Source organism: Cutaneotrichosporon cavernicola (assembly GCF_030864355.1).
Source record: "Cutaneotrichosporon cavernicola HIS019 DNA, chromosome: 4".
Taxonomy (NCBI): Eukaryota; Fungi; Basidiomycota; class Tremellomycetes; order Trichosporonales; family Trichosporonaceae; genus Cutaneotrichosporon; species Cutaneotrichosporon cavernicola.
The window spans coordinates 2854152-2876946 of NC_083396.1; the positions used below are offsets into that span (position 1 = coordinate 2854152).

The following is a 22795-nucleotide window of genomic DNA, read 5'->3' on the forward strand; positions in this document are numbered from 1 at the left end:
CTGTTTTCCCCAACCGCCACCTTCGTATTGCTGATAACTGTTAAGAAATCGCGGAACTACTTGAATGCAAAGCGGTCAAGTGGAAAGGTGAGGGGCTGTAGTGGATCGAACTTGATGGATGCCATTGCCTCGTGAGCAACTAACTAATGTGTGATAACAGGACAAACAAGATGACGTCACGTGCCGCGGACGAGAACAACGGGCCGACGACCACAAGCCAACTTTCCCAACTCGAACTCATCCCTCTACCTACCGACCCACCCACCATCAAACGCCATGTCCGACTCCGAAGACGACTTCATGTCCGACAAGTATCTAGTCGAGACGTCGGTGGAGAGCACGTACTCTTCTCGCCGGCGCCGCGCCGCGGCATCAGGCGCTGCGAAGGCGAAAGCGAACGAAACCCTCCCCCTCCGAGAACGTGAAGCCGCCGCACGCAGGGAAGGTCTAAACCGATCACTCTTCGAGGGGGAGAAGAAGGGCGGCCAAGCAAAGGCCATGGACCTGATGCAGAAGATGGGGTGGAGCGTAGGCGAGGGACTGGGTCGGAGGAGGAGTGCTTCTCCTGAGCGGGCCCCATCCCATCCTACTGGGAACGTTGATCGGGAACGCGAGGGTGGGCGGGCAGGAATCGGGGCGGGCAGAGGTATTGGGGCATCCGCGGTTGGCGCAACGACTGCGAGCGCGGGTATCGGCGCACCCAGCCTCGTAGAACCAATCCGTATCTCAATGTGGGCCGGTCGCCGTGGTCTCGCTGCCCGCTCTCCATCCCCTCCCCCTCCTCCAAAGCGCGGAGAGATGAGCGATGCCCGCGCTCGCCTCCTCGACGAAGAGGGGGGAAAGTATCGCGGTCGATGGGGGGCTGAGGCTGGGGCGCGCGACGCCGAGCGTAAAGAGGAGAAAGCAAGGGAGTTGTTGATTGAGATGGACGGCGCGAAGAGTATCAAGGTGGGCCCCCCAAGGAGGTAGAGGAGGAGCTGACGCCAGTTCCATCCCCTCCATGCGAGTCGCGATCCAGAAGCGCTGCCGAAACCGCTTCTGAGGTTGCTGTATCCCGAGACGTCGGTGTCACCCGGTTCTAGTCCGGCCCCGGCCCCATCAACTGCTCCAACCGCCCGCGCCGAGTCTGCCGCGCAGTCAGCCCGCGCCGGCATCAGGAACAACGTCAACAAGGCCGAGGCGCTGCGCGATCAGATGCGCCGTGACATGCTCACCGAGCTCGGCGAGGGCTCTGAAGATTCCATCCGCTTCGGCGTGCCGATCCACCGTGACGAGGTCAAGGCAGAAGCTGCGGCCGACGCGGTAGAAGAAGCCGCCGTCGACTGGGAGAGCATGGTCCGCGGCACCCGGCGCGTGCTCGCCATGTCTGCCGACGAGCACCTAGCGTACCTCGTCAGCCAGCTGCGCAACGAGCACATGTTCTGTTTCTGGTGTGGGAGCAAGTATTCAAGCTTTGCCGAGATGGATGGGCCTGGAGGATGTCCCGGCGAGGAGGAGGATGACCACTAGTATGTACATATTAGTCTACATGCATAGAGAGCTAGAAGATGCGGGCCTTCTCGTTGGCGCGACGACGCTCGGCGCGGGCCACTGCCGCCTCGAGAGCAGAGATCTGGTCGTGTAGCGTCACGAAAAGGTCGGAGACGGTCGTCGTCTGGTGTGAGCTCGGTCAGGAAACAGCTGACAAAGTCGGTATACCGCTCAACGAGGGAGGCGACGTCGGCGCGCGTCTCAGCCAGTGTGCGTTTGCGCGACGCGAGGTCCGAGTAGCCCGTGTTGAGGGCGGGCGCGAGTGCGACGACGTCTGATGTCAGCTCTCAACATGGACTTTTCATCTGGAGGAGAGGGAGGGAAAGGAGGGAGTGGAGGAAGGTAATGAGGAAGGTAATGAGGAAGGTAATGAGGAGGAACACGTACCCTCAAGACTTCCCGCGCCGGCGACTCCACGCGACTCGAGCAACGCAATCTCGCGCAGACCCCGCTCGGCATCGACAAGGTCCTCGCGCGCCTCGAGAACCATAGCGGCCTTAGCCTGGGGAGTGAGCACGTCGGGCGGGTTCTCCTCTCCCTCCTCGAGGGCTCCACGGAGGAGCGGCGCGTATGTATCGTCTGGCATCAGCAACCACATTCACGCCATGAATGAGACGTACACCGCTCATAGAGCACTCTCAACTGAGGCGCCTGCCCCACAGCCTCCTCGACCGCCCTCTCCGCCGCCCCAACCCTTCGCGAGAGTGTATCTCCCTCCTCCCTCTCCACACCGCGGAGCATGGACGCCGGGACGCCTAGTACGCGCGCCTCGAGTGCACGGAGGCGCATTTCGAGAGGCATGTTGGATGTAGTGGGGGGCGGGTTTAGGCGTTCAGTATCGCCGAGGGGAGGGAGTTTTGTGGACGCCCGCGGTTGTCTGTGCGAGCTGGCAGCCGAGGAGGAACGCGGGCCCAGCTCGGAAGGGGAACGGATGGAAGTTGGTGTGGAGGAGCGAGATGAGCGGGGCAGGGTGGCCATGATGAAGTGCGTGCCAGGCATACGGCCAGCTTGCGGGCTTGTAAGGCGCGTGCTGGGGCTGGAGGAAGTGGATGAGTGATGAGTGGTGGTTGTGTGAGTGTGAGGAGGAGGGAGATGGAGATTGAGTGAAGGGAGTGTGGAAGGGAAGGTCGGGGAATGCTGATGCGCTTGTTCAGCTTTAGGGGAGGATTTGGTTACATGACACTTCATACTTGTTGTCATCTCTTCTCAACTCTCCTTCTCAACTGTCACTCCCTTCCTCATCCTCAACCCCAAATACAATGCCCGCATCACTCCCTCGTCCACTCTTCGGAGGCGCCATTAGCCTTCCCGTCCCCGTCAGCTACATTGATGCGAGGTGAGCCTGGCGTGCGCTGACGGACCTTGGGTGGCAATTCTACAGCTAGCTCTGTCTCTACCATCCCGCTGTATACTGCGCCATATACTACGCCAATATACTGTGCCAATATCCAGCGCGGCCGGTTGGAGCACGGCCCAACGGACGTCGGGGGAGCGATGCTGTCTCCTCTGTCAGCGCGCTTTAGTTGTCCATCCCCCGTCTGCCGCCACCGTCTCAGCTTAACTAGATCTGCAAGCTGACACCAGCGACCTGCGCCAGATCCCGAGCAACCAGGAGGTGTTCCTCTCGCCCACAGACGACATGAGCGTCATCGTCGAAGTTCTTGGCCTCGTCGAGGACGGCGCAGCCAAGAATGACCTGTGGGAGGCGGCAAAGTGAGTCCGGTGCTCTGTCCCAGCACCTTGATCGCCACCCAATCCCAATTCTGATGCCAGGTTCCACTTCGCCTCACTAGCGCACGACAATGCCGCCCTCGCGTCGCACATCAACACACCGGAGGAGAGCATCCCTGCGCCTTCTCCCACCCAAGTGTCCCCTGCCGAGCTGGCAAACCTGCCCACGCCGAAACCTGTCCTGCTTGCCGGCACGCAGACGATCCACAAGTTCTCGCATGACCCGCGCGGCGGTCCACGGCCTGGACACGAAGCTGACACGCCCGACGACGTGTTCATCGCGCTCGCGCTGTGGCGTATCAACATCCAAGTTGGGGGGAAGAGCAAGCGCGCTGACGTCGTCCTCTCGCTCAATGTGCCTGCGTCTGTCGGGAAGGCGGAGCGCGACGCCGCCGAGGGCTGGTTCAAGGCCGCTGCGGGGGAGCTCAAGATTGTCGATTGGGGCCTGTTTGCTGATGAGCCCTAGTGGGAGATGAGACGGGCACCATGAAGAACAATGGCATAGGGAATCAAGAAGAATCAAACCGGCCAGAAGGCGAGGCCGTCCATAGGCATACTAGATGCGCAAGACTTCCATAGATATGCATGCTTGAGCAGGAGCGACTGAGAGAGCAGGCGGGGTTTGATGACGGCTCGCGGGTCGCGATTTGATCGCAACCAGTCTTTGACATAGCTGACATGCAGAAAGAAAGTTGGAGTTGGTGGCGCATTCAGCAGCTGGACAAATTCGCCGCAGGTTCGACGTCGTAGCCCGACCACGTCACATCCACCCTCCTCACTGTTCTCTCTCGCACAGCAATGACGAACACCTGTCTGCACCGTTGCCCAGCCTCACGTCTCCCACTCGCGCCTCAACCTTGTCTTCTCTCGTCTCATCACCACCCTCCGTCTCCAGCAACGCTCCTCTCCACGCTTCTCTCCTCCTCCCTCCTTCTCTCACCAGTTGCCTCCCGTTTCTCCCTCCTCTCCGATATCGGATATCAGTCATACAGTGCATCCCAATGCGAGTGAAGGATTACGAGCGGGGCTTCTCCCTGTTTGTCAGCAATTTCTTCCACTCAGTCTGGGTCTCGGTCTCGATCGCTTCGCGATCTCGCCTTGGCCCTCGCTAAACTCACTTCTTCTCCTTCCAAAGAGCAAGAAGACCGACACCCGAGACCTTGACGACCTTGAAGCGGACACCGGGAATGTCACCCTTGGCCTTTCCGCGGCGACCGAAGCCCGAGATGAGAACCTCGTCGTTCTCGTCGGTGAAGTTGAGGCAGCCGTCGTTGGGGACGAAGGCAGTCACCTTCTTGCCGTTCTTGATGAGCTGGACACGCACACACTTGCGAATGGCAGAGTTGGGCTGCTTGGCCTCAACACCGACCTGGGGTTAGCGCTGAGCTGCCTAGGTTTGGGGTTGGATAGGATGGCGGCGAAAATGTCCTCTCTCCCTAGCAAGAGTAGGCCTATGGTCTGGGACCAAGTCTCCAATCTTCCATGCGCACGCAGAACAGAGGGCACCAACGTCCCAGCCTGCTCTTGGCCCTCTTGGCCCCACCTCTCATCCAGTGGCAACTCCATCCCATCCCCTTCGCATCTTGCCATCCCATCTTCAACCCGCGCCGCTTGTCCACACACCTTCTCGAGGACGATGCCCTTGGCGTGCGACGAGCCACCGGTGGGCGAGGTCTTGTAGAACTTGCCGAGGGCGCGCTTGTTGTAGTCGTTGTCCGCCCAGCGGTTCTCGCGACGCGTAGTGCGGAGCTTACGGGCGGCCTGAAGTCCACGCGGCTTGTTCGCTGTGAGATGCGAGCGAAACGAGCAACGGGAGCACAACAGAAGTAGCAGGAATCACGCGCGCATCGAGTAGTAGGCGAGGATAATGTCGGACATGTCGGGGGGAGGGAGGGACGCGGTGGTTCGCGGTTCGTTCGATAGCGCACAACGAGACGGGGGCACGGGTCAGCATCGTCTCCTCGCCATCATGGGGGCGACTTACAACCCATTTTGACGTTTGATGGATAGAGTACTCGGAGCGAAACGCCTTGCTCGACACCACCCACCAACCTCTCTCAGTTGGACCCTGGAATCACAGCCAACCATACAATTGATCCCGCGTTGCACTGTCACGTGTACTTTATCTCCGACAGATTCAATATCACCGACAAGGCGAATTCGATATTTGCGGGTTTGGTGCCTGATAATTCATGTCGGCGATGACCGTGAGTTGCCGGCCCACCCATCCTGATCACTCCACTCCGGAGGTGAGTCTCAGTCTTGCCCATCTCGTACAGTCTTGCCCACCACGTACCTACCAAGTACCGAGTCTATATAACGACTGAATGATGTCTCGTCTACTCACCTGGCCACTCATACGTTACCATGACCATCGACACAGACAAACTCCACACTCACAATATGGGCTTCATGCCCTTCCCCTCTCGCCGTTCCACGGTATTCAGCGCCAAGGGAATGATAGCCACCTCGCAACCACTTGCCGCGCAGGCTGGCCTCGAAATCCTCAATCAAGGCGGCAACGCCGCCGACGCAGCAGTCGCCACAGCAGCGGCGATGAACGTGTGCGAGCCGACAGCCACTGGAATCGGGGGAGACGCCTTCTGTCTCTATTACGACGCCGCGACCAAGAAGGTCCACGCGGTGAATGGGAGTGGGCGCGCGCCCGCCGCTCTTACGCTGCAGTACCTGAGAGAGAGAGGGATAGGGGAAAAGATCCCCCTCACAGATATCAACAGCGTCACTTGTCCCGGAACGGCCGCGGCTTGGTGTACGACGCTCGACAAGTTTGGGACTAAAGACTTGAAGGAAGTGTTGGCGCCGGCCATACGGATGGCGAAAGAGGGCGTGCCAGTGCACGAGCTTAATGCTGAGGCTTGGAAGATCCAGGAGGACCATGTCAAGGGGGCGAGTGAGAACTGGCGCGAGTGAGTTGGATGAGCGGCCAGAGGTCGCCCGAACTAGACCAAAGACGACCTGGCATTGGAGAGGTCGGGGCTCACTCCAGAATGATGATGCCAGACGGAAACGCGCCGCTCCCAGGCCAAATCATGACGCACCCCGAGCTCGCAGCGACATTCGAATCACTCGCAACCCATGGTCATGACGGCTTCTACAAGGGTCGCATTGCGCGCGCCATCGTCGACCTAGTCGCCTCAAAAGGCGGCCTGCTGACGCTGGACGACCTCTCAGCCACGACAGCGGACGTAGTCGAGCCGATCAAGTATGATTTCCTCTCCTCGGACACAGACCCGGGAATCAGTCTGTGGGAGTGTCCGCCGAACGGGCAGGGTCTTACGGCGCTGGTCGCGCTGGGGATCGTAGAAGCGGTCAAGGACGTACATGGCGTCGATGTACTTGAACTGGAACTCAACGGCGTCCAGTATTTACACGTCCTGATCGAGGCGCTGAGGCTCGCTTTTGCCGATAGTGAGTTGCTGTGTCAACGTAGCTGACGCCAGCGCAATACTACGTGACGGATCCCGAGTTCGAACACGTTCCCGTCGCCCAACTCCTCTCTAAACCGTACCTCCGAGCCCGCGCTGAGCTCATCAACCTATCCAAAGCGACCCCTGTGGAACACGGTAACCCCACCTCTTCAAGCGACACGATCTACTTAACCACCTCGGATATCCACGGCAACGCCTGTTCCTTCATCCAGAGCAACTATGCTGGCTTTGGGACGGGCGCCATTCCAAAGGGATGTGGGTTCACCCTCCAAAATCGGGGATCGAACTTTACCCTTCGTGAGGGGCATCCCAATAATATCGAGGGCGGCAAGAGGCCATACCATACTATCATACCCGCCATGCTCACCCGAGGTGGGGAGTTGGTCGCGGCATATGGTGTCATGGGCGGGTTCATGCAGCCACAGGGACACCTCCAGGTCCTGCTTAATGTGCTGAGGGGCCTTAGTCCACAGCATAGTCTCGATGCGCCGCGGTTCTGTATTTCGGCGGGATTGCCGGATCCAACCAAGAAGGAGAAGGAGGGGAGTGCGGGGCGGGTGGATTCCGAGATTTGGTTCGAGGAGGGGATTGACGCCGATGTCGTTCAGGCCCTCCGAGGTAGGTCTAACGGAGACACAGCTGACATAAGACATGGGCCACCAGTGCGAAGTTGCACGCGGATTCGCTCGCAAGATTGCCGGGCGCGGACAGATGGTCGCCGCCATACGTGACCCGAGTGGCCGTAACGTCTGGGCGGGCGGGAGCGACATGCGCGGTGACGGGTGTGCTGTGGGCCAGATCTAGAAGTGCTGGGAGTTGGCAAGATGTTGAATGCGATTTTGCTGGGTGTCGGTTGGGACGTCAACGTTGAGGAGATGAGTGAGGTTCCTGTATCGACCGTCTACGCCCCGCCCCACCCCTCGCTTCGCTCGACGCGCGTCCGACGCGAGCCCCATCCATAAGACAGTTGCATAATGATACTGAAAGGACGAGAAAAAGGTCCATGATGGTCGTGGGTGATGATGTGGTGGTAGTATGTCGTCTCTTTCGTCCTCGTCGTCTCCTCGCGCTTGCACACCTCTCTATCGCACTCTAGGGCTTGGTGAGCTGCTCCTTGCGGAAGAAGAAGAAGTAGCCAAACGGAATGATCAGTTGGCAGACCAGGCACACCCAGAACTCCCAGTGCTTGACCGGGTTGTTGGCGCCCGTCGCCGGGTCGTAGTACGCCGCGTTCGGGAACACGTTGCCCGGGCCCTCCTTGTTAGGCGCGGTCGCGCGGGCAAGCATCACGACAATCGAGCCGATGAACTGTGCTGCGGCGAGGGTCGCGCACACGTGCAGACGTGAGAGCGTCTGGAGGAGGATCATGCCGAGACCAACGCCCTGGACTGCGTCGAGGACGCCGAGCCACAGCCACAGGCAGGTGCCGATGTAGGGGCCGGCCGCGCCGCCCCACGACACATACAAACCAAGGCCCGAAATGCCCCAGAACATCTGGCACCAGCGCGGCGCGCCGAGGCCGACAGCGAAGACGGGAAGGAGCCATGCGTGGACCTTGGCGAACTCTGCAGGGTTAGCTTGCTCGACCGGATGCCACTGCTACTCACTCATGATGATGCCCATGACCAGACCCCAGATGCCGATGAAGAAGATGACAATCATGATCACAACAGACCACGTCGGGACGTTGGCGTCGCGCCACAGGAACTGCCAGTTGCGGCCATAGACGGTCGAGAGCCAGTAGTTGCGCAGGACCTCCGAGATCATGAACCAGATGACGAGCTTGCGGCGCACGAGCGTCTTGAAGAAGTTGGGCACGTACGGCGGGATCTGGTGGTAGTACTCGGGCAGGCCGAAGTACATCAACACGGCGAACGAGAACGACATGGCAGCCAGCGGCCACACCACGTAGATGATGGCGCGTGGGACGACAAACGTAAGAGGGTTTGTGCCGTTGAGCGTGAAACCCCAGTACCACAGCGCCGAGACCCAGATCTGCTGCAGGCCCTGGACGACGCACGCACGCATGATCCACACCTCAGCGGCTGCGCCAGCCTCCTCACCGAAGTTTAGACCGAAGAAGAGGAAACCTGCGCCCGATGCCACAGCGTAGCACCATGTCGCGACGCGGACAATCCACTTGCGGGGAGCGGTGAAGGGGCCGCGGAGCGAGGGGAAGCCGATGAGGAAGAACGCGACACCGAAGATGGCCCAAGGAATGGTGAGAACGTAAACCGAGGGGCGCATGCGGAATAGCGTGTACCAGAGGAACGTGGCGATGACGAAGATCGCACAGATGATGTACATGTCGGTGGCCGTCTGCGTGTTGGCACCGCCCAGGAGCGACAGTTGGAACGACGTCGCGGAGAGGAGCTGGCCGAGGGAGATGACGATGGCGTAGAGAGGCCATCCCCCAATCTGCTTGTCCATGAACACCTGGATGCGCGTCATGGGTTTCTCGTCGTCGTCGTTGTTGAACATCATCGACTCGTGGAAATCTTCGGGGTGGCTGTGACCTGACATCGAGTACTGGACAGGCGCTGATATTAGCTTGTGTTGGTCCGAGAAACACTTACAGTCGGCGCGGAAGCCGTCTAGGGTCGATGGCGTGCGGCCAGCCATGATCGAGTCGCGCGAGCGGATACTCATTGCCGAGTGCTTCTCCTTCTTCATGTCGCTGAAGAACTGCTTCTCGCTCTTCATGAGGAACTTTTCGATACACAAGTCGCCCTTCGAGTTGCCGGACGAGAGGCTGCGCAGCTTCTGGACGAAGGCCTGAGCGACCTCGCCGTCGGCGTCGGTAAACGTGTCCATGGCCTTGTTGAGCGAAGACGAGTGCTTCTCGTCGGCCAACGAGCCAATCGAGTCAAAGGACGAAACGCGCGAGTGGATAGAGAACGGACGAGGAGGCGCAAAGTTGGACGAGTCGATGCTCAGCGAGCTCATGCGGCGCTCCATGAACGGGTCGGGAACATTCTTGTTGCCCTGCGTCTTGGCAAACTGCCTGTTGGCAGCGGCAAGGAAGTTGTCGTAAACGTGGCCAGTACCGCCATCCGCCATCGCGGCGTGAGGTGCCACAATAGTTGTGTCGCGCTCGGACGAGATGTGGCTCTCCGTATCGTCGTCGTAGCCGGTAAAGAACTTGGGGCGCCCGCGATGTTCGCTCGGGTCCTCGTCGTAGAATTTGTCTGACGACTGGTGCTTGTCGAACCGGCGGTGATAGTCGACTCCCAAGCTCGCACGGTCGTCAGAAGCGGCAGCTCCCGGAGGAAGCTGCTCGCTGTTTTCCGATAACCGGCGAGTGTCCGCGGCTGCCACTGAGAGCTGCGAGTCGGGAGAGCCAGGGCGGTTGGACTGCTGTAACGAAATCATACTGTCGCGCGATGGAAGCATCGACGAGCGTGGAGGACCGTTCGGGTCGGCGAACTCCCAGCCCCAAGCGTGCTCACCAGCCAAGGAACGGGACATGGTGATCGAACGCTTCTGGAAGTCCTCGAGGCGCTGGCGCCACTCGACGACAGGGAAACGCTGAACCGCAGAACGCGCGCGCAGAATCGCACGCTCCTCTTCAGTGGACTTGAGCGCAAGTTTGATCGTCTTGGTGAACTGCGACAGCATGTGTTCGGCCGCTGGCGACTCGACGGGGAACCACCAGCCGGGCATGAGACCAAGACCACCGAGACGCGCGCCAACACCGAGCGCACCCTTACGACCGAACTCGACGGCAACGAGGCCGAACGGCTCATCACGCGAGGGGATCAGGGCAAAGTCGGCACCCGAGAAGAGGAAGGGTGGGAGCTGGGTGAACTCGGGCTTGGAGAAAACGCGATCCGGGTACATTTCCATGAGACGGGCGAGCTTCTCGGCAGCGAAACGGCCATAGAGGTCGATAACGGGGCCGACACAGATGAGCTGGATGTTCTGACGTTTCTCCAGCAGCGAGGGCATGACGTCGGCGATCAGGTCGACACCCTTCTGCTTGGACCAACGGCCGACGAAGACGAAGAGGTCGGCCTTGGGGTCCTGCTTGAGCTTGGCCCACTCCTGTGCTTGGCGCTTGTGCTCCGGACGCTGGGCCTCTGCGTCCTTGTCGACTTGGATCTTGTCCATTGCGACAGGCTGTTCGTCGAGCGCGGCGATGTCCGTGGGGTCGGGGTTGGGGAGCGAGTCGATGTTACGCAGTGTCCAGAGGGCCGGGTAACGAGCCCATGAGCGCTTGCCGTACTTGTCCGACACACCAGCCACACCAACCGACTTCTGGTGCTGCGAGATGAACGACGCACCAGCGTGGAGGAGGTTGAACGTGTTGCCGAACTGGACATACTTGGAGCAGACATCCTTGGAGATGTTGAACGCCGCGCAGACCTCTTTCATCTCGTCCTTGGTGCGCAGAGGCCACAGGCCCTGGAACTCGGCGTTGTGGAGCGACAGGCAGACAGGCATGATCTGAGGAAGGAGGTAGAGAGGCGCCAGAGCTCCGTGGTAGTCGTTGATGTGGTAGATGTCGATGTCCTCGAAGCGGCGAATTGTCTCGGCGATAGCCTGGTTCCAGGTCGAGTAGAAGATGGCCGAAGACAAGTCGTCCATGCGCTGAGGGTACGGGTCCGACTTGGTCTGGGCACGGAAGACGGGCGAGTCGAGGATCACAAAAGTGATGTTGTCGACGCAGTGCGTCTCCACCTCGATGAGGTACGGCTCGCCGAAGATGATCACCTCGATGGGCTCAGCAAAGTCGCCCTGTGGGTATTCGAGGTCCTGGACCTTGGGTACCACCCAGATCATGTCGACGTCGTTCATTGCCTTGCCCATGAGAGACGACATGACACCGAGACCACCGATCTTGACCTTGAGCTTCCAGTCCGTGATCTCGTACTCGAGAGTCGCGATGAGAACCTTGCGGCGCTTGTTGGTGTCCTCTGGCCAGCCAATCATGCGCTCAAGAGGCTTGACCTTCTCGTGGTGCACGACCTTCTCGGTGAGCCCAAGATGCGAGCCATCCTTCTTCTCGCCGTGATTAGCTCCACCGACAATGGGGAAATAGTTCGAGCCCCCGCTGGTCGGCTTGACACCCCACTTGTTGATCTTGATCGCGTAGAACGAATAGCGGAAGACACCCGCTGCGACAAGCGCGGTGATGAGAGGAAGGAGCATGAGGAGGACGAACGCGATGATCGACGACCCTTCGTGACCAATGGGAACAACGCCCCAGCGACCCGTCTTGTCGTTGACCTGGAGCTGCCATGCGAGATGAGGCCTGGGAGGGAACGAAACGTTCAGGAAGTTGGGCGTGAGCGAACTTGGGGGAAGGCGGTCGATGACGCCGTTTCCGTCCGCGTCGCCGTAGAAGTAGTCGTCAAAGGCCCAGATGTTGAGCTGGTACTGTGCAGGCCATGCGCTCATGATGGGCATCTCCCACATGCTGTCAGCAGTGTGCTCAAACTTATTGGGCATGCCGAGGTCATAGCCCCAGTTGTTGAACCCTCCACGCAGCAGCATCTGGGGGTAACGGCGCTGGCCGCCGTTCCAGTTTGCGTCGGCGTGAACCACGTGCCCAGCCGAGCCAGCGAGCTTGGACCAGTACTGAACCATGATGTGGTCGCCTTCCCAGAGCTTCTCGTCATCCTTTGTTTCGAACATAGTCGCTTCAACGAACATGCTCGCGTTGAGGCTCGTGCTGGCCTCCATTTCCGCCCAAGCAGTCCAGGTCTTTCCATAGTTCGCAGAGTACCGGAAGCGGTCCGCGCCCCAGGCCTTGTGGTTGAGGGTGAACCCGCCATTCGATGCCGAGAAGATGGAGTTATCGTAGTCGTTGTCGATGAACACAAACGTGTTGTCGGCCTTGCCGTAGCGGAAGTGCAAGTGATCCGTAAAGCCTGTAGTACCGCCGCCAATCGTGCCGTTGCCGCTGCCAGCTGCTTGGGCAGACGCGTTGCCGATCGAGATGCGGTACATGCCCTCGGCCGCGCCGGTAATGACACCCTTCATGCGCCATGCCGACGGAGTGACGGACACATACGGGTAAGCCTCGCCGTTGATACTCAGGCAAGCATCCGCTGGCCAGGTGAGAACGGGGTTGGCGCCAGACTCGCCGACGTAGGTGAGGTTGGTGACCGCCTGGAGGCTGACGCAATCCATCGGTTGGTCGTACTGGAGCTCGAATTCGACACTGTCGCCAGCGTACTCGACACGAGCGTCATGGCCAGGGGTGAAGCCGCTGAGGGCGGGCGGAGGGGAAACCCAGCGTGAAATTGGGACGTAGACACGGAAGTCGTACGGCTCGAGGTCCAACTTGGGGATGCAACCGCGGTATGGGGCCAGACCGTTTTGGTAGAACGACACACCGGTCGACTCCAGTGTGACCTCTTGGTAGGGGTAGAGAAGGTTCTTGATCGTGGTCCCGGACGTGAACGACGTGTTCATCCACTTCTGGGGGTCGGAGCAGTCAAAGTTATAGGACGTGGACACGTTCTCATTCGTGTAGATGTAGTACGCGACCTGCGAGATCTGCCCATCTTCCGACCATGGACCGCCGGGACCGCCGTCCTGTCGTTGCTTTTCGGACGGAGTACGCTCCGCTGCCCAGACACCGATCTCGGTATCCCGATCCGAGTTGGGATACCTATCGAAGCGGGTGTAGCTGGTGAACGCAGACAGCATGAACGCGTCCTGGATGGCAGGGTACGTGCGACGCATCCAGTTCATGTTGCGGGACGCGCGGCGGATCGGAGCCGTCGGGTCAAAGTGGTCGAGAGCGACCTGCGGGTCATAGCAGCCTGTGGTGACCTTGTCGTAGGGCAGGTTGTAGTACTGATCTGCCCCTAGGCGGTAGCATCCGTGACGCTTCCACGCAGGAGAAGCGACCATCGCCTGACGGCCGTAGAGATAGTTGGATGCCGAGGAGTCGAGGATGTACATCTCCTGCTCCTCGCCGAACCACGTGATGGGAATACCCGGCATCAAGAGGTGGGTGACGAACATGCCGGCCAGCTGACGCTGAGTGCCGTTCGCCATCATCGGCCAGCGGAACACGTCTTGGTTGGTGGTGCCGTACTGGTGCCGAGGGTCAAAGTTGCCAGTCTGTGGGTTGATGAAGTCATTGTTGACAAGCATTTGATTCCACGCGTTGACAAAGTTGACGTCAACGTCCGGGACGACGGTGAGGTCGCCGTCCATGCCCAGATAGCGAGCTAACGCACGGTACACCGAGAAGTGAAACGCAGCCGAGTCCAGGGGAGCGTGTCCTTCCTCGCGGAGGAACTTGGAACCGTCGTTGTTCGTCAGGTTGAGAGCCTCCATGTACGTCGTCCGCATACCGGGTGTGCGTCCGCGGCCAAAGTAGATGGAACCGAACGTGTCACCACCAGTGACTTCGCCTGGGATGAAGAAGTTGTCCTTGCCCAGCTGCTTGGCACACTGACGTGTGTAGTAACCCCAATCCGCCAGCGCGTCGACCGTGACCTGCGTGGCCTTGTCGATACGAATACCGTCAATGTCGAGCGCCTGGATACAGAGACAGGAGAAGTGCTTGAGTCTATCGAGGACATACGGATTCCATTCGCGCAAACGGTCCTGGACCGACGCAAACTTGGCAAGCTGACGTTTCCAGTCGGGGTGGGTACCGAACGCCTCGACGTCACCGTACTGGTCGAATGCACTGTTCATGCACCCTGTGAGGCCGGGGTCGATGATGTTGCCAGCCGAGTCAAAGAAGGTGGGGTAGACGCAGGACTTGTTGTACTCGTTGGTATAGTTGAAGTCCGGGTAGTAGTCGAGGCCCCACGGCGCGTAGTTGGGGCGCTTCCAGACCGCGTGGTACTCGTCCTCGGAGAACGGCGTGGACGAGTTCAAGTGACTGGCAATCAATACGGCTCTCACCACAGATTACAACTCACCCTTCAAAGCCGAGCAAGTCGCCCATGGTTCCGACTGTCAAGTCAAAGATGATGTACATCCCGCGGGCGTGGAGACGGTCGACAAAGAGCTTCCAGTCTGTCAGGTTGCCAAAGTGCGGGTCCAGCAATGTGAAGTCGATGGCCGAGTAACCGTCCGCCTGCCATGGCATGTTGATATAGTTGGTGCCTGCAATGTAGATGGCTTCGTAACCCATACTCTGGAGGTAGTCAAGACCACGCTCATCCATGAGGCCAATGACATCGCCACCAGCACGAAGCTGAGTCTCACGCCAGTCATACTCGTAGATAAGGCGGAAGAAGTCGTTGTTGTCCGGGTCTCCATCGATCCACTTGTCCAAGAGGAGAGTGTATGTCGGTAAAGTCTGAAAGCGTCAGCAGTGAAGGCGCAACGAGTTCCGAGTGCAACGTACACGCCAGTTCTTTGGCGATGGGAAGTAGGGAGTCGTTCGCAATGGCGTAGTGTACTGCAACACGTCGTCTGTGTCTGTGACTGTTAGCCTGCCTACTCACGGCCGGGTGACGGTCTGACAGACACACCTTGATTCTTGTTGATGTTCCATGGGTCAAGCGTGTCGTTATATCGGATCGCTGTGACGCATACGGCCGATACGAGAATCCCCACGAGGAGGTGCGTCGCTCGCCGCAATGGCCCTGCGAACCAGGTGCTAGACCCTCTGCTCATGGCGTATGAGCGTCGGACAGAGGGTCAGGGGTGAGAAGAGGAGACTGGAGATGATGTGGCTGGCGAAACGGGGATGGGGCTAGCACCTTTCAAGTCTCCGTAATATCCGGAGGGTGCTGTGGCGGTACGCGCGTGGTCGGCGGTTGATCAGTGCAGGTTGAAGAGCTGCACTTGAGACCTAAGACTGAGTGACGATGCTGTGCGTTGGCAGAGCTTACACCTAGTATGCTTACGCGGTCAAGGGTTCGTTTTGAGGTGTTCGTTGGAGAGCCAGTCGCCAAGGAAGGAACAAGTCGTGATGCGTGCGTGTGACGATACAAATTCAGAGGCAGAACGCGACTAGCACATTCAGAATTTGGTGCTGCTTGTGGGGGAGCGCACGTTGGGTTTGTCGTAGAGACCGGTTGGCGTGAAGAGGACTAGTGTGAGATGGATGTGCACGCGGGGACGGTGTGCCAAGAGGGCTGATGGAGTGGGTGGTTGAATAATGATAACCAATGTCGAGCCGTCGAGCGCCCAAGTGGATTTGCAGTACACGATGGGGTGTGATTGATATGGAAGCGAACAAGGCGCCTGGTGGGGGTTGCGAGCAAGTTGGCGACGGATGTTGGAGAAGCGATGCTGGTTGCCAACGAGCCAGTGATTTCTGACTGAGGTTGAACTACAGCGCGTAGATGAGGAGAACGCGTGTTAAGAGTGGAGGGGAGGTCGAGGGCGTAGATTGGGCAGAGGAGATAGGGGAGGGGAGGTGTCGGGAAGGTAGAATGGGGAGGTAGGAGGGGCTGAGGTGGTTAGATGATGGTGAGAATGAGAAGAAGAGTTGCGATGTCGTGGATCATGGACTGAATTACGAGGTGGAGCCAGGGGGACGGGGAAGGGAACAAAGTTCGCGTCTTGTATCTCTGCTCTCAAGTCAATACTATAATTACTATATTGTGAGTGTGCACGATGGGGTATGGGATCGGACCCTTGGTTGAGCTGGTAGAGACGCCGTGGTCAAACAAGGGTCGAACTGGTTCCAATAGGTATTGCAGGATAGTAGCTTGACCCTGACTATTTACACCTAGTTTTACCCCCCATAATCTCGGTGCTCAAAGCACCCTTTCAGGGTCATACCAACGCCCCTTACGCCAAGGTGCATCAGATCAAGGGTTTTCCATGTCGCAGGGTTGACCGTTATAGTTGTAGTAGCATAAGAATATAAGGGGGTTTGGGCGTTTGGGCCATGGGCCGGATATATGGCCGGATACCACACTCAACCTTGTAAACCTGTTGCCCTCAAATCGCTTTCCTTTGGTGTCTTTTGAGGTCCTTTGTATCCTTTTCAGCACTCAAACTGAAGACTGGGATATACAGATCTATACAGATATGCCAAAGTAAACATATACATGTAGGCACCATGTCTCGATCTCTCTGACATCTGTTACTCCACTTGAACCATACAACATACAACCATCACACATGCAAGCAATCCCATAATCTATAATCTCGGACACCTCCCGTGTCTCTCCAGCTCACATAAACAAGGTACCTAACTTAAAATGGCAGTGTCAGGTTTGTTGTGTGCATTGAGTGGGGCTGTGGGGGCCCTGGCACATGGCACAGCTGTGATCCAGTAGCATATAGTAATGGCATCAAAGCCTGTGTTGCAGCTTGGCAGAGGCCAGAGGGCAAATCTTGAAACTGGTGCAAGCATGTCTACAAAAGGTCACTCTCGGGTGGCATGCGGCAAAGTCAACATCCAAGCGCGACTCGCTTCTCACCCTTGTCAGTTTACCAATTGGTCCTGCAAGGCAGGAACAACTACTGGGGAATCAAGCTTTTTGGCGTCTTGGAAGCTTGGTCTGCACGCCTGTAGAACCGGAGCCGAGATGACTAGTTGGGGGGAGCTGCAGCGGGGGTTGGACGGGCCTTCGGCGCGATTCAGTCAGCACTTTGCGAGCGGAACGGGGTGGATAGGTGCGGACTTGAGGGAAAAGGGTGCAGACCAAAAACAGAATTGCTCCTGGCTGTCATTGAATTAAATTGAATGACAACGACACGAGTAAGCCATCTTTGGAAGGCCCTGTCAACATCCTGCTCTAACTTTGCCATTACCACATGCGCAGCATGCCCATGGCTAGGAACCAATGGTTGCGCGTACCCAATTCGCTGATCGCTGATAGCGGTCAGTGTTCGGTGAGAGGGGTGAGGACATGCGTGCACAGCTGCACAGGCATCAGTCAGGAGCGCAAACTACATGGGTGCGAGCTAACTAGGCAAAACGCAAGATCCTATCTCGGATCAAGTTTCGTAGTCAAAGATCCACCTGCTGTTCATGTCATTGCGTGGAGAGAAGCGATGTTCTAATGTGCATTATGTGCTTGTCCTCTCTAATTCTCTAAAGCTCTAATGCTACAGATCCCGCTTATCATTCGAGTGATCGACTGACCTCTGATCGGCAGGACTGGCCCACACAGTACACAGCGGGGACGAGCGGTATCGGTTTGGTATTGTCAGCAAAGGAAGCCAGTGCAAGAGAAGAGATGCTGGAAATTCCGCTCCTGGGCACCGTCAGCTTTCCTCTTGGCGCCAACCCCTTGGCAACGTCGACCTGTGCGCGCCTTACTTCGCCCCGTTTGCTTTTCCCCTACCTGAATTCTCGAAACACCACACGCGGTAGGCGTCTGAAATGGTCCTAATGTTAGAGAACAAGATAAAGTGACATTGTGGCTTCCGATCTTCCGCGGTTCCGCTCTCCTCCCACTCCCCGGTCTCAGGTACCAAGGTATCTGTATCCGTTTCCAGGTCGACATAACCTACTACGGTCCCGTTCCCCCCGTGCGTGTCACGCCTCCAGGTCTACAGGCATCCCACTCGAAACGTTGAGGCAACAAATCTGAGCGCGGACCGGTATGTCGCGTGTTGGTGTTGAGGCGTGGGGAGGAGGGTTCAAGAAACGGTCGACAAGGAGACCCGAGAAAGGGCCAACACAGCTAGGGACTTTGTCGCAGCCGTTGGAACCATGGAACGGTATGCAGGGATAGGGCCCATTGTAAAATTAACAGGGGAGTGGGTGCGTGAGTGACTGATTCATGAGCGCGTCAGGTGTTGGGAGGTCAAAACAGAGAATGCGTGTCCAATCGCCCGAGATCGCCCTTTGGCTGTAGAACGGCAATTACCGGAAAGAAATGACGTTCCTGGGCACCTGTCCTCTTAACAACACCCTTAGCCACCCCTGTACAATCAATTGGATCTATCGGGATCAATTAACAGACAACACGTGGATATTGACGTGTATATTATTCTGACACCAACACGTGAATGGAATCAATTCCACGCGCCTGGCTTTGGATGTCAACAACAACAGCGGGGACATTGTCTTCTCCAACCATCAATACTGTCTTACTCGGCCTGCATACACCGCCATCGTCAAGATGAGGATTGAAGAACTCATCCTAGACGGTGAGCCCCACTGTCTTAAATATCTAGCTCACCACAGGCTTCAAGTCATACCCAGTCCGAACGACCATCTCAGGTGAGTCATCACAACGAACTAAACCTTCCTCGCGGACTGACCCCAAGGCTTTGATGAGTCGTTCAACGCGATCACCGGCCTCAACGGCTCCGGGAAATCCAACATCCTCGACGCCATCTGCTTCGTGCTGGGCATCACCAACATGACCTCTGTGAGTCCAATGCAGCCGCATAGTAGCTAACTTGTTCAGGTCCGCGCTGGCAACCTCATGGACCTGATCTACAAGCGGTGAGCCGACCTCGAGGAAGCTAACTGACATCCGCAGTGGCCAGGCTGGTGTTACAAAGGCGTCCGTCACCATTGTGTTCAACAACCAGGATCGCTCAAAGAGCCCAGTCGGCTTCGAGAACACTCCGCAGATCACAGTTACTCGACAGGTGAGCTGAGAGAATATTGCCCATAGCTGACCACAGATCGCGGTCGGCAACGTGTCCAAGTACCTTCTCAACGGCCACAAGTCGACTCTCCAGACTATCCAGAACCTGTTCCAGTCTGTGCAACTCAACATCAACAACCCCAACTTCCTCATCATGCAAGGCAAGATCACCAAGGTGCTCAACATGAAGCCCGCTGAGATCCTCGGCATGGTCGAGGAGGCCGCTGGGACGAGGATGTTCGAAGAACGCAAGGATAAGGCTGTCAAAACAATGTCGAAGAAGGACAAGAAGGTCGAGGAGATCTCTACGGTGGGTTGCTTCTCTCCTTCCAAACTGACACGGAAGCTGCTCCGTGAAGAGATCGAGCCCAAGCTCGAGAAACTGCGTGCCGAGAAGCGCTCATATCTGGAGTATCAGAAGGCCACGAGTGAGCTTGAGCGCCTCACCCGCCTGGTTAAGGCATACGAATGGCGTCTCGTCGTCGACAAGCTCGAGAAGTCTGGCGCCTCGCTCGAGCAGAAGCACAATGACATCGCAGCAGCCAAAGAGGACATCACCCGCGGCGGTGAGGAGTGCAAGGTCATGGAGAAGGAACTGCAGGAGATTGAGGCGAGTAGGGCCAAGGTGAGTCACCCATATTTCTCCAGCCTGACTTTTCAGGAGATGGCCAAGGGGGGCAAGATGCAGGCGCTGGCAGACGCGGTAAACGAGCTCGAGCGCGAGCTGGTCAAGATCAACACGCAGCTCGAGATCAAAGAGTCTACGGTTGCCGATGACGCCAAGCGCGTCGAGGGTGCTAACAGCTCCGTCGCTGAGACCAAGGACACCCTCGCTGCGAAGAAGGAGACCTCGGAGAAGGATGCAATGGCATACGCCGAACTCAAAGAGGCGTACGACGCCGGCGTCAAGGATCTTGAACGGACAGAGCGGCTCCTCGAGTCTCTTATCACTGGTCTCTCGTCATCAAAGGGCGACGAGGATGGCAGCGCCGGTGGCTACATGGGTGAACTGGCTGAAGCCAAGGCTCTTCTCACAGCCGCCGGCACCGAGGCTGAGCAGGCCAAGGTCAAGATCGGCCTCGCCGAGCGCGAGATCAAGGACAAGGAGCCTCGTGCCAAGAAAGCCGAGAAGGAGGGCGAGGGCCTCGTCAAGGAACTTGCCGCCAAGCGCACCGAGGTTGACCAGCTGCGAGCCCGCGTGAAGGCGAGCGGCTGGGACGAGGACAAGGAGCGCTCCTTGCTCGAGCGCCAGGCCGAGCACGGCCAGAAGATTGCCCAACTGTCCGAGAAGCGCGATACAATCAAGTCACGCCTCGCGTTGCTCGACTTTGAATACACCGACCCGTACCCGAACTTTGACAGGAACAAGGTCAAGGGTCTCGTCGCAACCCTTGTCGACCTCGACGAGACGAACTACTCTTGCTCGACTGCACTTGAGATCTGTGCGGGTGGCCGACTGTACAACGTCGTTGTAGACGACGCGAAAACGGGCGCCGCACTTCTCGGCCAGGGCAAGATGCGCAAGCGCGTTACCATCATCCCTCTCAACAAGATCAACGCGTTCCGCTTGTCGGCCCAGACCATTGCGACGGCTCAGAAGGTCGCACCTGGTAAGGTCAACCTCGCGCTTGACTTGATCGGCTGCGACGAGGAGATCAACGCCGCCATGGCGTACGTGTTTGGCAACGTGTTCGTGTGCAAGGACAAGGAGTCAGCCAAGGCCGTGACGTTTAACAAAGCGATCGGCGTCAGGTCCGTCACCCTCGAGGGGGACGTGTACGACCCTTCTGGCTCCCTCTCCGGTGGTGCGGCACCCTCTAGCTCCGGTGTCCTTGTCAAAGTCCAAGAGTTGCGCAGCATCGAGAAGCAGATTGCGGCACACAAGAAGGAGCTCGAAGCAGCGTCGCACGAGCTTGATTCGGCCAAGAAGGTTATCGCACAGTGGCGCAAGGACAAGCGTGCCGTCGACTTGTGTGCTCACGAGGTCACCCTCCTCGAAGAGCAAGTGAACGGCAGTAACGCTACCAAGGTGAGTTGCTGTGTCCATCCGTCAGTTGACATCAGATCATCGGTGAGGTGGAGGCTGCACGCAAGACTCTGGCCGAGCTTAAGGCCATCATCGAGCTGGCCAAGGAGAAGCAAAAGGCAGCATCCGCAGATATCAAGCGGATCGAGAAGGAGATGGACTCGTTCCAGAATGACAAGCCTACGAAGATTAAGGAGTTGAAGGCCGATATTGCCAACAAGAAAAAGGAGCTCGGCAAGAAGACGACGCAGGTCAAGATGCGCCAGAAGGAGGTGCAGACTGCCGAACTTCAGATCCAGCAGCTTGAGTCGGATCTCGAAGCTGCCGGAGCAGAGGTCAAGGAGGCCGTTGCGGCAGAGGCCACGAGTAAGGCGGAGCTCGCCGAGCTGGGCCAACAGCTCAAGGTGCAGCAGGCAGAGCACAAGGCCGCCGAGGCCAGATTCAAGGCCGAGCGCGCCTTGATCGCTCGCTTCGACAACGAGGTTAACGATCTCGAGCGGGACATCAAGGCCAAGAAGCAGGAGATAACCGACGACGAGCTCTCTCTAAAGAAGCTCGAGCACGACCTGGGCCTGGCGAAGAAGGAGCGTTCGTCGTCGGAGGCGGCCAAGGAGAACCTGGAGAAGCAGTTCCCCTGGATCCTGGACGAGCAGCAGTTCTTTGGCAAGCCCGGCTCGCCATACGATTTCAACGGCGTCAACCTCGCCCAGGCGCGCGAGCAATGCCGCGAGCTCGAGACGCAACACAAGGGCATGGGTCGCAAGATCAACACCAAGGTCATGAACATGATCGACAACGTCGAGAAGAAGGAGTCGGGACTGCACAAGATGATGAGCACGGTGCTCAAGGACAAAGCCAAGATCGAGGCGACGATCGTCGAGCTCGACCACTATAAGCGCGACGCGCTGGCCAAGACGTGGGAGAAGGTCAACGGTGACTTTGGCCTCATCTTCGCCGAGCTCCTACCCGGCAACTTTGCCAAGCTTCAACCCTCGGAGGGGCAGGACCTGACTGAGGGCCTCGAGGTCAAGGTCCGTCTCGGGCCCGTTTGGAAGGCGTCTCTCACCGAGCTGTCGGGCGGGCAGCGCTCACTCATCGCTCTCTCCCTCATCATGTCGCTGCTCCAGTTCAAGCCCGCACCGATGTATATTCTCGACGAGATCGATGCCGCGCTCGACCTACAGCACACGCAGCACATTGGACAGCTGTTCCGCAACCGCTTCAAGGGGAGCCAGTTTATTGTGGTTTCCCTCAAGGAGGGCCTGTTCACCAACGCCAATGTTCTGTTCCGCACGCGCTTCCGCGATGGTACATCAATCGTAGAGCGTACCGCCACGCGCTCGGCGTCGGTGTACGACAAGGAGAACGACGAGAGCCAGACCCAGTCCCAGAGTCAGCCGGCACCAAAGCGACGTGGTGGCGGTGCGAGGGTACCCCTTGTCGTGCGATAGCCACCATATTGAACACTGCTAGTCTTGTAGATCTTGTTGTACAACTACCTGCCGAGCTGTCGTTGTCAAGGTAATCTGCCGTCAGACTGGGACCGAACAGCGCCCGAGCCGAGGATGTGA

The 22795-nt window shown here is 58.1% G+C and overlaps 7 protein-coding genes across 7 annotated transcripts; 4 read left to right on the forward strand and 3 right to left on the reverse strand.

The window, feature by feature from the left end:
• Positions 1–276: 276 nt before the first annotated feature.
• On the forward strand, positions 277–1509 carry CcaverHIS019_0410930 (uncharacterized protein; the record flags this gene model as incomplete). The annotated part of the gene is made up of 2 exons (XM_060601000.1): positions 277–948; positions 988–1509. 2 exons carry the CDS (start codon positions 277–279, stop codon positions 1507–1509), a joined length of 1194 nt encoding a protein of 397 aa, XP_060457538.1.
• A 31-nt stretch (positions 1510–1540) lies between these two features.
• Positions 1541–2331, reverse strand: CcaverHIS019_0410940 (uncharacterized protein; the record flags this gene model as incomplete). The annotated part of the gene is made up of 4 exons (XM_060601001.1): positions 1541–1654; positions 1686–1804; positions 1918–2109; positions 2151–2331. The coding sequence occupies 4 exons, from the start codon at positions 2329–2331 to the stop codon at positions 1541–1543; spliced, it is 606 nt and encodes a 201-aa protein (XP_060457539.1).
• A 458-nt stretch (positions 2332–2789) lies between these two features.
• Positions 2790–3727, forward strand: CcaverHIS019_0410950 (uncharacterized protein; the record flags this gene model as incomplete). The annotated part of the gene is made up of 3 exons (XM_060601002.1): positions 2790–2866; positions 3115–3243; positions 3304–3727. 3 exons carry the CDS (start codon positions 2790–2792, stop codon positions 3725–3727), a joined length of 630 nt encoding a protein of 209 aa, XP_060457540.1.
• A 549-nt stretch (positions 3728–4276) lies between these two features.
• rps23 (uncharacterized protein) lies at positions 4277–5252 on the reverse strand (the record flags this gene model as incomplete). The annotated part of the gene is made up of 4 exons (XM_060601003.1): positions 4277–4295; positions 4380–4630; positions 4885–5045; positions 5246–5252. The coding sequence occupies 4 exons, from the start codon at positions 5250–5252 to the stop codon at positions 4277–4279; spliced, it is 438 nt and encodes a 145-aa protein (XP_060457541.1).
• A 376-nt stretch (positions 5253–5628) lies between these two features.
• On the forward strand, positions 5629–7514 carry CcaverHIS019_0410970 (uncharacterized protein; the record flags this gene model as incomplete). The annotated part of the gene is made up of 4 exons (XM_060601004.1): positions 5629–6188; positions 6269–6690; positions 6723–7328; positions 7360–7514. The coding sequence occupies 4 exons, from the start codon at positions 5629–5631 to the stop codon at positions 7512–7514; spliced, it is 1743 nt and encodes a 580-aa protein (XP_060457542.1).
• A 288-nt stretch (positions 7515–7802) lies between these two features.
• CcaverHIS019_0410980 (uncharacterized protein) lies at positions 7803–15305 on the reverse strand (the record flags this gene model as incomplete). The annotated part of the gene is made up of 6 exons (XM_060601005.1): positions 7803–8275; positions 8318–9250; positions 9287–14562; positions 14603–14985; positions 15034–15107; positions 15161–15305. The coding sequence occupies 6 exons, from the start codon at positions 15303–15305 to the stop codon at positions 7803–7805; spliced, it is 7284 nt and encodes a 2427-aa protein (XP_060457543.1).
• Positions 15306–18721: 3416 nt separating this feature from the next.
• Positions 18722–22675, forward strand: SMC2 (uncharacterized protein; the record flags this gene model as incomplete). The annotated part of the gene is made up of 9 exons (XM_060601006.1): positions 18722–18749; positions 18787–18822; positions 18870–18973; positions 19013–19050; positions 19088–19199; positions 19236–19508; positions 19545–19823; positions 19860–21227; positions 21263–22675. 9 exons carry the CDS (start codon positions 18722–18724, stop codon positions 22673–22675), a joined length of 3651 nt encoding a protein of 1216 aa, XP_060457544.1.
• Between the last annotated feature and the right edge of the window lie 120 nt (positions 22676–22795).